Genomic DNA, 14983 nt, shown 5'->3' with positions numbered 1-14983 from the left:
AAAAAGGCACAGTCAAAATAAGAATAGGAACCACTAAAACAGTGTAAGAAATGTTTAACATTTTAGTCTTTCTAGTGACTTCTGGAAGCGTATCACTTATTCTTGCATTTTGATCATGGCTGTGTTAGAAGGTCCGTAAGTTGACTGTATCACAGCTTCTTCACAGAATTAGTTGGTAACTGTGGGAAAGACAAAATTTAGCTCAGAGAAAATTCTGGGAAGAACAATCCTGACAAAGGCTTTTAGATGTTAGGCCCCAGGTGACCATCCCAGGGTGACAGTAATTCTATGTAGCCTTCATGTCACAGAGGGAGGTGGCATGATCACTCATCCCAGGAACAGTGGGAGCATCAGGTAGCAGTGAAGCAGCTGATGCTTATATGTATCTTGCACATGTGAGGTGTGACACTCGCTTAAATTTATGAGCCACCCCATTCATTAAAAATGACTTGTGAAATGAATAAACATTTTTAAAAAATGACTTTTGAGTACCTTGAATGACACAAGTCCTATTTTATATTTAACGTGTTTTTTTTTTTTACATACAGTAAGCAGAAAATGTTTCAAGGATAAAATATATTTTGATCCTTTCTTCATACCAATTTATAAATTCTTTGATCCAGGCATGAAGTGATCAAGGCTTTTGTATATTACATCTGCCAAGGAGTCCATACAATTTGAAAGCAGGGATATATTATAAAAATATGAAAAACGACTTCCATTTTCCAGAAAATTCCATGTTCTATAGAGCTCATTTAGGTTCACCAGGAGAAAATTTAAGGAAGAAATAAAACATATATTAATTATTAAAAATCTCAATATGTCTAAGCTTTACATATAGCCATCTCATTATGAAATAACTGTCATAAATTCTGAATTATGAGCTATAAATGTAAACATCCCATAACAAGTGAATGTGACATTGTAGCCCTTAGATCTTAACTCAAGCTCAGTTTGCATATAAATATGTTTGGGGGTATGGATCTGGGTTTTTGTATATATTTATCGTTATGAACAGTACATTTTCTCGTGGAGCTTGATGTTTTGACAATGCCACCATCAAAGAAATGTGTTTTTTTTTTGTTTTTTTTTGGTAGATTTTCCCAACGTGTAGCTCAGGTAAATGTATTTGGTCTTTGACTGGACACATACCCATATTAATCACACTGTTCCCTCTCCTGACAGCTAACGGGCATCCTCCTGGGTCTTGAACCCCCTGAGCTGCCCATGCTTGTGACAAGTGATCTTGGAGCAGAGACGGCATTAGGCAGGCTGGAAATGACAGCTCGGGGAGATTCTCACATAGTCATGGGTCTGTCTTCATCCCTAACAGGGTAAGAGTATCCACACTTGGGTATATTTTGACACCATGGTAATGGTAATCCTGAATGAACACCAGTACAGAAACACTTTTGTCATACTGTTTATTCCTGATGCTGATAAATTTCCCACTCTCCATTATGTTTCAACCACATCTTGACAGTTATACCAAATGGTCACTTCAAAATCCCTCAAATGAACTTTCCATGATGTAAAAACCCTCAAAATCTCTTGAAACCACACAACCTTATGTTCTAGCTAAGCAACTGCTTCTCTGTGATTAAGGACACAGGGAACCCTCTGGAAACAGATTTATTTCCTCTAAGTGAATGTTTGATGGCATTTGTATATTTATGTTACATGCAAATAAATTGCAGATAGTAAAGATCTGTAGGTCCATGCTAAATAAAAAAGAAATCGCTTAAGACCAAACCGTATTGTCCTGTAACATTTTTCTAATATTGGGAACGTGCCTCCCGATGGTCTCTGTCCTTTGTGTATAACAGGCTACTGGGTTGTGTAAATTACCACCAGTATTATTTGAAACGTTTCCTTTGAAGTTTCACCAATAACTCTGGCATGACTAGAGGGACTGTGCCCAAGTCTTGGCTAAATTATTTTATTCCTTCTGTCTCTAGCACTTGGAGTTTCAGATTATCATTTTGCTCTAGAGCAGGTCATGGATTCTTCTAGGTCTTACCTTCTGAGGGGCATGGTATACACCATAGCTCAGGTAATGAAACATTGGAGAGACACGAAGTGTCAGTCCAACTCACATGAAACACAATTCTTTTTTTTTTAAGTTTATGTATTTATTTTTTAGAAAGAGAGACAGAGACAGAGAGACAGAGACAGAGAGACAAAGAAAGAGAAATGCAAGCAGGCTACGTGCTGTCAGCCTAGAGCCCAAATGGGACTCATCTTATGATGTGAGATCATGACCTGAGCTGAAATCGTGATCAGATCAGACACTTAAGGGACTGAGCCACCCAGGTGCCCCTGAAACATAATTCTTCTTTTTTTTTGATGAGCTTAATTAATTTTATTTATTTACTTATCTATTTATTTATCTATTTATTTATTTATTTATTTTTACAAATAGTTTATTGTCAGGTTGGTTTCCATATAACACCCAGTGCTCATCCCCATAAGTGCTGCCCTCCATTCCCATCTCTCTCCTCCCTCCACCCCATCAGTCCTCAGTTTGTTTCTCAGCATTCAAAAGTCTCTCATGGTTTGCATCTCTCCTCTCCCCCACCATTTCCACCCTTCTCCTCCATGGTCCTCCGTTAAGTTCCTCCTAATCCTCCTATACGTGCAAACATATGATATTTGTCCTCTGCCTGACTTACCCTGAAACATAATTCTTAACAAGCAGAAAATTTATTACTAACTAGAAGATTTTTCAAAATACTGAAGGCACATGCTGTATCCTGGAAGCCCTAGACCTGCCAGACAAACTCCGGGGTCCCCCTCACCACAATGGACAGCATTTTGTTTCTCCAATGTGGGGTCTTCTGTGTGGTCCATGTCAGCACAGAGAAGTTATGGGGTTCCTCACTTTATGTGTCTCTACCTTGTTCTGGTCTGAGGGCTGTTGTGTGTTTGCATAACGACAGTGTGTATAGTGTGGGTTACTGCACTGTGAGTAAACCCTATACCTCTTGCTCACTCACTACTGGATCTGTCATCAGAGTGCAGTCACCCCTGTAAGAAACTCCTGTGTCTCCAAGTCTGCACATTTTGCCCCTAATGTTTGCCAGAGTCCTGCTCTGACCAGGCTCACTGAGGAGGCAGGAAGTGGTCACAGTTCCCTGGCAGCCCCAGAGTTGTTCATTTTAGCCAGTCTGACAAGTGTGAGGTGGTATCTCATTGTGGCTTGGATTTGTATTTCCTTGATGTGATGTTGAGCATCTTTTCATGTGTCTCTTACTCATCTGGATGTCTTCTTTGGAAAAATGTCTATTCATGTCTTCTGCCAACTTTTCCCCTGGATTATTTGGGGTTTTTTTGTTTTTGTTTTTGTGTTTTTTTTTTTTTATTATTATTATTTGAGTTTGTTAAGTTCTTGAAAAATTTTGGATACGATTCCTTTGTCTAATATGTCATTTTCAAGTATCTCTTCTGTTTGTCAGAAGCCTTGTAGTTTTCTTGATTATTTCCTTTGCTGTGCAGAAGACTTTTATCTTGGTGAAGCCTGAATAGCTCATTTTTTATTTTTTTAAGTTTACTCATTTATTTTGAGAGAGACAGCCACAGTGTGAGCAGAATAGTGTCAGAGAAAGAGAGAGAGGGAGAGAGAGAATCCCAAGCAGGCCCCATGCTTCCAGAGCAGAGCCTGATGTGGGGCTGGACCTCACAAACCATGAGATCATGACCTGAGCTGAAATCAGGAGTCAGACACTTAACTGACGGAGCCACCCAGGAGCCTCTCATTTTCGCTTTTGTTTCCCCTGACGCCAGAGACGTGTCTAGTAAGAAGTTGCTCCTGCCGGGGTCAAAGAAGTTGTTGTCTGTGTTCTCCTCTAGGATTTTGATGGTTTTCTGCCTTACATTTTGGTGTTTCCTCCATTTCAAATTTATTGTTGTGTCTGGTGTAAGAAAGTGGTCCAGGTTCATTCTTCCGCATATCGCTGTCAGTTTTCCCATCACCATTCGTTGAAGAGAATGTCTTTTCCCATTGGATATTCTTTCCTGCTGTGTCAAAGATTAGTTGGCCATACTCTTGTGGGTCCATTTCTGGGTTTTCTATTCTGTTCCAATGATCTACATGTCTGTTTATTATGGCAGTACCATACTGTCTTGATGACTACAACTTTGTAAAATAGCTTGAGTCCAGAATCATGATACCTCCGGCCTTGCTTTTCTTTCTCAGGGTTGCTTTGGCACTTCTGGGTCTTTATGGTTCCGTAGAAATTTTACGATTGTTTGTTCTAGCTCTGTGAAAAACGTTGGTGCTATTTTGATCAGGCTTGCATTAAATGTGTCAGTTGCTTTTGGTGTTATAGATATTTAACAATATTTGTTCTTCCAATCCATGAGCATGGAACATTGTTCTCTTTCTTTGTGTCCTCTTTAGTTTCCTTCATATGTGTTCTACAGTTTTCAGGGTACAGATCTTTTACCTCTTTAGTTAGTTTTATTCCTAGGTTATCTTATGGTTTTTGGTGCAATTGTAAATGGGATCCATTCCTTGACTTCTTTTTCAGCTGCTTTCTTGTTGGTGTATAAAAATGCAACAGAGTTTTGTATGTTGATTTCGCAACCTGCGACTTCGCTGAATTCATGTATTAGTTCCAGCAAGTTCTTGGTGGAATCTTTTGGGTTTCTACATAGAGTATCATGTCATCTGCAGACAGGGAACGTTTGACTCCTCCCTAGCCCATGTGTATTCCTTTATCCCTTTTTGATGTATGTCGTTGAGGCTAAAACTTCCTGTCCTGTCTTAGGAATGGTGAGACTGGGCATCCTTGTCTTATTCCTGACCATAGGGGAAGGGCTCTCAGTTTTACCGCATTGAGGGTGACATTAGCTATGGGTCTTTCATATACGGCCTTCATAATGTTGAGGTGTGCCCCATCTATTCCTATGTGGTTGGTGGTTTTTATTGAGAATGGATGCTGGTGCTTTCAACAATAGCCAAAATATGGAAAGAGCCTAATGTCCATCAACTGATGAATGGATAAAGAGGATGTGGTTTATATATACAATGGAATAGTACTTGGCAATGAGAAAGAATGAAATCCTGCCATTTGCAGCAACGTGGATGGAACTAGAAGGTATTATGCTAAGTGAAATAAGTCAGTCAGACAAAGACAGATATCATGTTTTTACTCATATGAGGAAGTTGAGAAATTAACAGAAGACCATGGGAGAGAGGAAGGGGAAAAGTAGCTACAAACAGAGAGGGAGGGAGGCAAACCACAAGAGACCCTTAGTGATAGAGATCAAATTGAGGGTTGATGGAGGGAGATGGATGGGAGACGGGCTAGATGGAGATGGGTACTAAGGAGGGTACTTGTTGTGATGAGCAGTGGGTGTTATATGAGAGTGATGAATCACTGAATTCTATTCCTGAAACCAGTATTGCACTGCATGTTAACTAACTAAAATTTAAAGAAAACAACGTGGATGGATCTAGAATGTATAATGCTAAGTGAAATAAATACATCTGAGAAAGACATAAGTCATATGATTTCATTCATATGTGGAATTTAATAAACAAAAGAACAAAATAAAAAGAGACAAACCCCCCAGACTTAAATATAAAGAACAAACTGATGGCTATCAGAGGGAAGGTGGGTGGGGGGAGGGTGACATAGGTGAAGGGGATTCAGATTACATTTATCATGATGAACTCTGAGTAAAGTACAGAATTGTTGAATCAGTAATATTGTATACGTTAAAGTATTATAGCACTGTATGTTAGTCATGCTACAATTAAAATTTAGAACTAAAAATAAATAAAATATAGTTTTCCTCCTCCATGTCCAAAAAAGAATGGATGCTGTATTTTGTCTAATGAGTTTTCTGCGTCTATTGACGGGATCATATGGTTCTTATCCTTTCTTCAATTAATGTAGTATATCACGTTGTCTGATATGTGAATAGTGGATTGATATGCAAATAGTGAATCAGCCCTGCAGCCCAGAAGTAAATCACATTTAATCTTGGTGAATAATTCCTTTAATGTACTGTTGGATTCGATATGCTATATCTGGTTGAGATTTTTTGCATCCAGGTACATCAAGATACTGGCCTGTAATTCTCCTTTTTAGTGGGGTCTTTACTTTTGGAATCAAAGTAATGCTGGCTTCATAGGATGAGACTGGAAGCCCTCCTTCCATTTCTATTTCTCGCAACAGTTTGAGAATAGGTATTAACTCTTTAAATGTCTGGTAGAATTCCCCTGGGAAGCCATCTGAGCCAGGACTCTTGTTTGTTGGGAGAGTTGTGATTACAAATTCTATTTCTTACTGGTTATGGGTCTGTCAAATTTTCTATGTCTTCCTGTTTCTGTTTTGGTAGTTTGTGAATTTCTAGGAATTTGTCAGTAGATCTCAGATGGCCAGTTTGTTGGCATATAATTTTTCATAGTATTCTGTTATAATTGTTTGTATTTCTACAAAGCTGGCTGTGATTTCTCTTTGATTCATGATTTCTTTATTTGATTCCCCTCTCTTCTTTTTGATAAGCCTGGCTAGAGGTTTATCAACTTTGTTTATTCTTCCAAAGAAGGAGCTCTTAGTTTCAATGAACTGTTTGGCTGTTTTTTGTTTGTTTGTTTCTATATCATTTATTTCTGCTCTAATCTTTATTATTTTCCTTCTTGTACTGGCCTTAGGCTTTATGCTGTTCCTTTTCTACCTTCTTTAGGTGTAAGGTTAGATTGTGGATGTGGGACTTTTCTTGCCTCTTGAGTGAGGCCCAGGAAGAAAATCATAGTAACAGGTCTGTAATTCCCTCCTTCTCCAGGACACCCAGAGTGTAGCGTCTTTGTCAGTTCTCCACATAACTATCAGGATGGGATCTACCTGGTATGGGAATAAAATTCCAGTCTAAGAAAATTTTTAGCAAGAGGTAGTTTATCTCCTTGGGCAAAACATGATAAATGAAACTGGAAGTTAAAGATCTTCAAGAAAGAGCCACAAAGCACCCATCAATTTTCTTCCTTTTTTAAATTGATTAAGTTATAAGTCTCCTGATAAAATCAATTTGAACTTAAATGAAAAGACTAGCTGATTTCAAATAAGCCATGTACATTTTGTTAAAAACACAGGTGATTTTTGAAATTATTTGAGTACACCATTAAAACCAAAGGCTATAAACTCTGCAGTGTTTTAGAGGATTTGAGAATTTCCTCCTTAGACACATTAGAAGATTGGTAGAGCTTGGTGGCCCTCTTACATATACACCTAAAGATTAGAATGTGCCTAGTTACTAGCTCTGTGATTCTATATAATTGGTTATGAATGAAATTAAATAAAGACTGTATTTACATATTTACATTTAAATTTAAGTAAGTGAATGGATTCTTCCTTACATATTTATATATGAATGTATTGGGCAATTGTGAGAGAAAAATCTTAAGTGTTTTGTAAAACATTTAGGTCGTTCACCGATGGGAACTAGTGTAGCTGGGGAGGTCTCTGGACTTATTTGTCATCTCTCCGATATGTGAACCAATAGAAGAGACAGATTAGGTCTCCTCTGGCATTGTCCTCCATAGTCATTGTCCCTGAGGACTGCCATGTGCGGGCAGCTCAGTGACATGGCTTGTTAAGAGTGTGGGACATCTGTTCCCCAGAGACGTCAGCAGGGGAAGGGACTTGGTTCTTCTCTGTGCCAGCTCAGCCACAGCTGAGAGTCACAACACCCTCTTGCCTGGTCATTAGGGTCTCACTGTCACACAGGCAGGTCAAGTACTCAGGAAACCGTACTGAGAGTTTGTGACTGCCTTCACCTTCCACCTCCTAGAGGCAAAGTGCAGATCTCTGGTGCTACGTGAAGACCTGCAAAGTCATCCTGAGAAAGTATCTTTTTGCTTAAGAAAAATGTACGGATGGGTCAGTGCTGGTATAGTCAACCTTTGCGTTTACTGCTAACACTGATTCTAAGTGTCCTCGTCCTTTCCCCAGACCTGTATTTAGGCAGTAACTTGGAACGAAGTAGGGTAGTAGCTTTGAATCCACAGAGAAGGTGAATAAAGGTGAGTGAAATATAACTTGGTCTCATGTTGCTCTAGGAATTGGCAAGTTAGTTTATTTCCAGTTGCAATTGCTCTTAAAACAACAACAAAAAAAGCTAAATGGATTGCATGTATGATCAATTATCTGAAATAAGAGAGTGTGGATGTTCACCAAATATAAGAACTAAATGTAACTGTTCATTCTGGCTGCCACCAAGTCATTCCTTGACATTTGATTCTATGTAGTACATGCATCACACCTCTGTATACACATGTGGAAATAATTAAATAAGCATGTTTAGTGGGAATAACTTATGCCTTTAGTAATAGAATAAGAGAGTATGAACATGTATAAAACTATCAGCCTACATGCTCCTGTATTTCCTTTGTTCTATAATGTCTCTGAAATTAGAGAATATTTCCTCTCTTTCCTAAAATTATGTCAGTATTTCTCATTTTGAATATTTACTTTCTCCTTACCAATTACCAACGTGTCTAAAATATGCATGGAGTTCTAAAAATACTATGTTGAAAATTACATCAGGGAAGTTCCATTTTTAGAATACTGTGTCAGTTCATCTACATTTTGACTTTATGGTTAATAAGAAAAACAGATCCTTCAAGTGAGTACAAATAGCAATATGATGAAGAGAAAAGTAATAAGAAACCTGAATGTTTATTTAATTGATGAATTAAGCAAATGGCAAGTTGTGTGTGTTTGTGTGTGTGTGTGTGTGTGACTGCACTGAGGTGATGTATAAAGTACACTAGGTCCCGTCCTTCCATCCTTGCACACGATCATGAATGGACCCTTGTCTGAACGCTGCTGGTGACCTGCTCAGACGCTCTTTACCTGCTGGTGCTCCAATGCAAACACGATTTGTTAAGAGTTGGGCTCTGAGCTTCACAGCCATTCCCTTCTTGAGAGAATTGCCCTCAGCTGAAAGGAGCCACGTTGCCAGTTGGTCTGGGATCATGGTGGGGGCAGCTCACAGCCAGTGACAGACTGATGGGATGCACAAAAGGCTGTCACTGCCAAGGCAGGACAGAACCTGATGCAATTCATGCTCCAGAGCCGGGCTGTCTAGTGCTTTAGTAAGTAGTCATAGGAAGCTATTTACATTTAAATTCATTAAAATTTTAAAAAAGGCAAAATTCAGTTTCTTAGCTAGGACATTTAATTGCTCAGAGATGACAGGTGGAGAGTGGGTACAGTATTGGTAGTGAGGACACAGTATTTCTACCATCCCACTTGGATGGTTCTACTGGAGAGTTCTGTCCAGCTTCTCATGGGATCAGGCTCATGCTCTGTTCCACTCGAGACCACATACTTGTTTAGCAACATTCTCTTCTCTGTTTTCCTTCCCTGGCCCTGTTTATCCCGAGAGCATTCCCCGAATAAACAACACGCAGTGGAATTCCTACTTCACCCTCTTCGTCCTTAGAACCTGCAGTGTCAGTGTCCATCAGCTCTCATTTCCTGTCTACTGATGGCTGCACCCCTCATTTGCTCGTTCTCCATTGTCACCGGGGGTCTGTTCTCCTGTATGTGAGGTCAGCTCAGACCTATGAGACGGAAGCATCATGAAAGCAGTAGCGGTTCTGTCCTAGCACTGAGGCTGTGGAAATCTTGCCCGCACTTTCTCAGGATTCATTCAGGAACTGGACAGGGCAGCGTGTGTGTGTCAGTGTATCAGTGAATGTCAAATATTTGAAATATCTTAAATAGAGTCATTATCTTGAGATCTTTTGTCTTTAAAATGTGTAGTGTGCATACTGAGCATCTAATTGTGTGGAAATATGGATTCTTGCTCTAAAATTTTTAGTTATATGTCGCATTGAACACGGTAATTGCTCTATCACTTTATATGTGTCAGTAGTAAGCATTTCACCTCTTTCATTTGATGCCTGTTCTCTTACTTATTGTAAAATTGTGTTCTTGTGAGCTCTCATTTCTCATTATATCCTTTTTTTAATGGTAATCATTACACTGAATACCATTTTTTGTACAATCTATTTATTTTTATTTTACCTAATAAGATTTCTCTCTCTTTCCCTCTCCCTCTGTCTGTCTCTCATATATATATGTAATCACAGCTAATATATATATGTGATTTTTATTTTACCTAATAAAATTTCTGTCTGTTTCCCTCTCCCTTTTCTCTCTCTAATTATATATATGTGATTATTCCAGTATTTATTTTTTTGCATGCAATATAATAATTTATGTGTAGTTAATAACTGGACTTATAGTTGCAGGCACACCATTCTTTGCTCCCTTACCTAATGGATGTGTTCAATATTTCCAGCCAGTATTATTTACATAATTGGTCTCAGCGGAATCCATCTCTCTTATTGCATTCAGTCATTTGATGCTTACCAAACATAGATAATGGTTCTTTGTCTAATTTTACCAGTGTTTAAATGTGGTGGGAAGGAAATGAAATGGAATTTCCAATTAACCTCAGTTGAAAGATATCCTTTCTCTTGGAAGATTGCTCTGTGTGGTGCACAAGCTTTAAGGGGGGTGGATCCGGAGAAAGGCAGGAGGAAGGAACAGAGTGACCCAGATCAGCAGATCATACTCTTGAGAGTCGAAGGGAGAATACATTTCGCAGCCCGATCCCTCCCTTACCCAGTGTTACTAAGGATAATAATATTCCTGAATTGTAATGAGAAAAACAATAGCAGTAAGATGATGGACTATGACATGAGTACCATAGTTCCCTCCCCCTGTGCTCTCCCATGAGACCCTGGACTCAACAGTAACATACAGGGACGACAGTCTTGTGTCTGCTTTACTGTGCATCTTCTTTGTCTGATATTCTATTTTTCAACTGAAAATCATAATCTTTTTTATACCTGTCAGGTACATAACCAGTATGTATTCTTTTACACACACACACACACACACACACACACACACACACACACGTATAACCTTGTAAGCTAGCAAATCATTTGTATAAATATATCTCACGATGATTTTACCTTTTCTCACTGTCTTAGTCCTTATTGATGTGATAATATGAAAACATATCTTTATTTTATTCTAATGGTGCATTAGTATACTGGGTTGTTTCTTGTTTTTTTTTTTTTTTTGGAATGATTTAGCATTTTAATTTTGCCCTCCTTCACTTTGGTGAGTGGTTCCTTTATCAGGCACATTTAAAAATTTGCCGGCAATTTCTTTCATATGTGTATCTATATTTGCGCATATGTGCATGAGACTGAAGCATGGTCTCTTTTTTTCTTGTTTATTTGTGACAGCAAGAGAGAACAAGTGGGGGAGGGGCAGAGAGAGGGGGAGAATGAGGATCCCAGGTAGTCTCTGTGCTGCTAGCACAGACCTCAGATGGGCTCAAAGGAACAAACTGCGAGATCAAGCCCTGAGCAGGAGTCGGCCGTATAGCCAACTGAGCCACCCAGACACCCGAAGCCTGGTTTGTTTCTATTTGCTCTTCTGAGCAGGTGTGAGTCAGAGGATCTTCCCTGTTGTTGTACATTGGACTGTCTCAAATATCTTTTTAATTAACTCTGTTATTAATTAATTATTAATTAATTTTTTAATGTTTTATTTATTTCTGTGAGGGAGAGAGAGAGAACAGGGAAGGGTCAGAGAGAGAGGGAACACAGAATCCGAAGCAGGCTTCAGGCTCTGAGCTGTCAGCACAGAGCCCAACGCGGGGCTCGAACCCATGAGGGAGATCATGACCTGAGCCGAAGGCGGGCACTCAACCGATTACTGAGCCACCCAGGTGCCCCTGTTGTGAATTTTTGGATGCTAGATTTCTAACGTCTTAGGACAATAAGAAATGTACCATAGGCTAACCGTTTGAACGTGAGAGATGTGGGATGATCGTTTAGTTTTGTTTCATACATGCCGGTGTATGACTGTGCGTGCTCTGTCCTAAGTGGCTGGATGGAAACAGTCGTCAGGCTTGCCTTTTACCTGGCAGTGTGTTTGACCCAGTGTCACTAACTCTGCAGGGTAGCTTCCAGAAAGGTAGCTTCCCCTAATGTAGATGGCTGTCTGATATTTTGTATAATATCAAAATATCCTTTTCTTTTTGCCCCTCCTTGTACTACTTTAAGGTTTCTATTATAGCACTTTGACCTGCCATTGCCTTTGAGAATCTGTCTTTATGTATTTATCTATTTACTGATTTTATCATAGGGAGTGGTGTAAAGCCTTGCAGTCTGTACATAGATTACACAGTTGGATAACATTAAATATTTATTCTGATTAGAATGGTGATAGTGAGTAGCCCTACCTCTTTTAGGAATTTAATGAACTCTAGTGGGTGTAATGTGTGGATCCAAGATCTGTAGAAGGAAGAGGAACTTGTTGGCCACTGGATTTTAGAGTTCTTATTCCAACTGACTCTGCACAGCCAAGGAATTTTCAGAGTTCCTGTTGAATTGATAAGGTGGTTTTCAGCATCTACTTGGGAAAAGTTAAGCATTGTAACTGAATGGCAGTATTCACATGTTCTAATTGAGTATTTAAATTTTTTAAAAAATTAATGCTTATTTTTTTAATAGTTTATTGTCAAGTTGGTTTCCATATAACACCCAGTGCTCATCCTCACAAGTGCCTTCCTCCATGCCCATCACACCTCTCCTCCTCCAATGTTTATTTTTGAGAGAAAGAGAGACAGAACGTGAGCGAGGCGGGGATAGAGAGAGTGGGAGAGAGAGAGACACTGCATCTGAAGCAGCTCCAGGCTCTGAGCTGTCAGCACACAGCCTGATGTGGGGCCTGAACTCACGAACTGCGAGATCATGACCTGAGCCGAAGTCAGACACGTAAGCAACTGAGCCACCCGGACTCCCCCCGGATTGAGTATTTAATTGTTTGGCCATACACAGAAGCAGCTGGTGAAGCTTTCACAAATATAACAATTATTTAGAGAGGCAGTTCTTCCAAAGTGTATATACACAGAACCTGTATTTAGAATGTAATTGAAATTTTTCTCTAGGTACATTTTAGGTCCTATTCCTATATCTGAATGCATTTTCAAGTTAATGTTGTATTATATTCTATTGCTTCTGAGGTGTGTACAAATCCAGATGTGTAGAATCCTGACATACACATTTATAATGTGTCTCCCTCTCTCTAAATCTCTGATTCTTTCTGGTTCCTCTCCTTCTTTTCCCTCATTCCCATTTTCTCTGAAGTGTACACACATTTTACAGTCTTTGAAGCCTAATGAGCTGAGAAAGAAAGGCCTTTTGTACCTATGACCAAGGCAGACACATGTCCATTATGTGATTTTCCTTATATTAAATATCAGTGATTGACTTTTTGTGTAAATGTGGAACTAAATTGGTATAAACTATGACAATTTCAGTGAGTACATCATTTATTCAAATACTTAGTAATAAAATCCTAATTCCCTGTCTTTAACATGATATATCCACAGGCTTCCAACTTCTGTGTTTTGAATATTTTTAAAAAGAATTCCTAAATACTTGGTCTTGACAGGAAACATGTGGTAAGAAAGGATGGAACCGAAAAATGGAAGTTCCTTCACTGGGTTTATCCTGCTGGGCTTCTCTGACTGGCCTCAACTCGAGCGAGTCCTCTTTGTGGTTCTTCTGATCTTCTATCTGCTCACCCTGCTGGGAAACACGACCATCATTGCACTGTCCCGCCTGGACCCACACCTTCACACTCCCATGTACTTTTTCCTCTCCAACCTAAGCTTTCTGGACCTGTGTTACACGACCAGCACTGTTCCTCAGCTCCTGGTTCATCTCAGGAGAGCAGACAAGTCTATCACCTTTTTTGGCTGTGTAGCTCAGCTGTTCCTTGTTCTAAGTTTGGGAGGCACAGAATGCATCCTCTTAGGGGTGATGGCATTTGACCGCTACGCAGCCGTCTGCAGGCCCCTGCACTACACGGTGATCATGTACCCTCGTCTCTGTGCCCTGATGGCTTCTGCATCGTGGTTCATTGGTTTTGCCAACTCCTCATTGCAGACGGTGCTCATTTTCCTTGTACCACTTTGTGGGAGAAATAAAATAGATCACTTTTTTTGTGATGTCCCCCCACTGCTCAAGCTTGCCTGTGTTGACACCACTGTGTATGAGTCTGAGATCTTCTTTGTCGGTGTCATTATTCTCTTCATTCCTGTGGCATTAATCACATTCTCCTATGGTCAGATTATCAGGGCAGTGTTAAGAATAAAGTCAGCTACAGGGCAGAAGAAAGCATTTGGGACATGTGGGTCCCACCTCACGGTGGTCTCTCTTTTCTATGGCACAGCCATCTACACTTACCTGCAGCCCAGCAGCAATTACTCCCGGGATCAGAACAAGTTCATTGCTCTCGTCTATCCCATCATCATCCCCATGTCTAACCCCGTCATCTATACCCTGCGAAACAAGGATGTGATGGGTGCAATGAAGAAGGTGTTCTGTTGGGGCTACGACTCCAGATGACTGGGGTCAAGACCATTTAATGAAAGCCTTTGAATGTCAGAGCCTTCAAGATTTAGTATCCTGCACATGTCATCCAACATTTCCCCTGACAGCTCTCAAGGGAATTTCTTTAATTCATTCTTTTATGCAAGTGAGTTTCAAGCTCTGGGTTTATGGGTTCATTACAACCTCTAGAGATGCTGAGTTTATGCTTCTAGAGCATCTGAGTCATATCACTATTTCTACAATCTCAGAGGATTTTCTTATTTCACTCCCTTTGGAGAACACTATTCCATTTCTAATTGCAAAAAGACATTTATGTATATAGGATGAAAGCACAGTAAAATAAGAATATGAACCACTGAGAGTGTCAGAAATATTAGTATATTAAATTTGCTTTAATGTTTACTTACTTATTTTCAGAGAGGAATGAGTGAGCAATGGGCAGAGAGAGAGGGAGAGAGAGAAAGAATGCCAAGCAAGCTCTGAGCTGCCAGCAGAGAGCCTGACATGGATCTCAAACTCCCAAACTGTAAGAACATGACTTGT

General features: G+C 39.7%; 1 protein-coding gene across 1 annotated transcript; it reads left to right on the top strand.

Annotated features, from left to right (window-relative positions):
• Positions 1 to 13516: 13516 nt before the first annotated feature.
• On the top strand, positions 13517 to 14455 carry LOC120249088 (putative olfactory receptor 2B8). Its single transcript, XM_039257589.1, has one exon. It carries the CDS (start codon positions 13517 to 13519, stop codon positions 14453 to 14455), a length of 939 nt encoding a protein of 312 aa, XP_039113520.1.
• Positions 14456 to 14983: the final 528 nt, after the last annotated feature.

Source organism: Hyaena hyaena, unplaced genomic scaffold, assembly GCF_003009895.1.
Source record: "Hyaena hyaena isolate Hyena2069 unplaced genomic scaffold, ASM300989v1 scaffold_637, whole genome shotgun sequence".
In the NCBI taxonomy this organism is placed as follows: Eukaryota; Metazoa; Chordata; class Mammalia; order Carnivora; family Hyaenidae; genus Hyaena; species Hyaena hyaena.
Note: the sequence above shows the minus strand (reverse complement) of the source record. Positions and strands in the feature narration are given on the sequence as shown.

Excerpts from the sequence above, each read along its gene's own strand:
- LOC120249088 (XM_039257589.1), top strand. The coding sequence starts at position 13,517 with ATGGAACCGAAAAATGGAAGTTCCTTCACTGGGTTTATCCTGCTGGGC.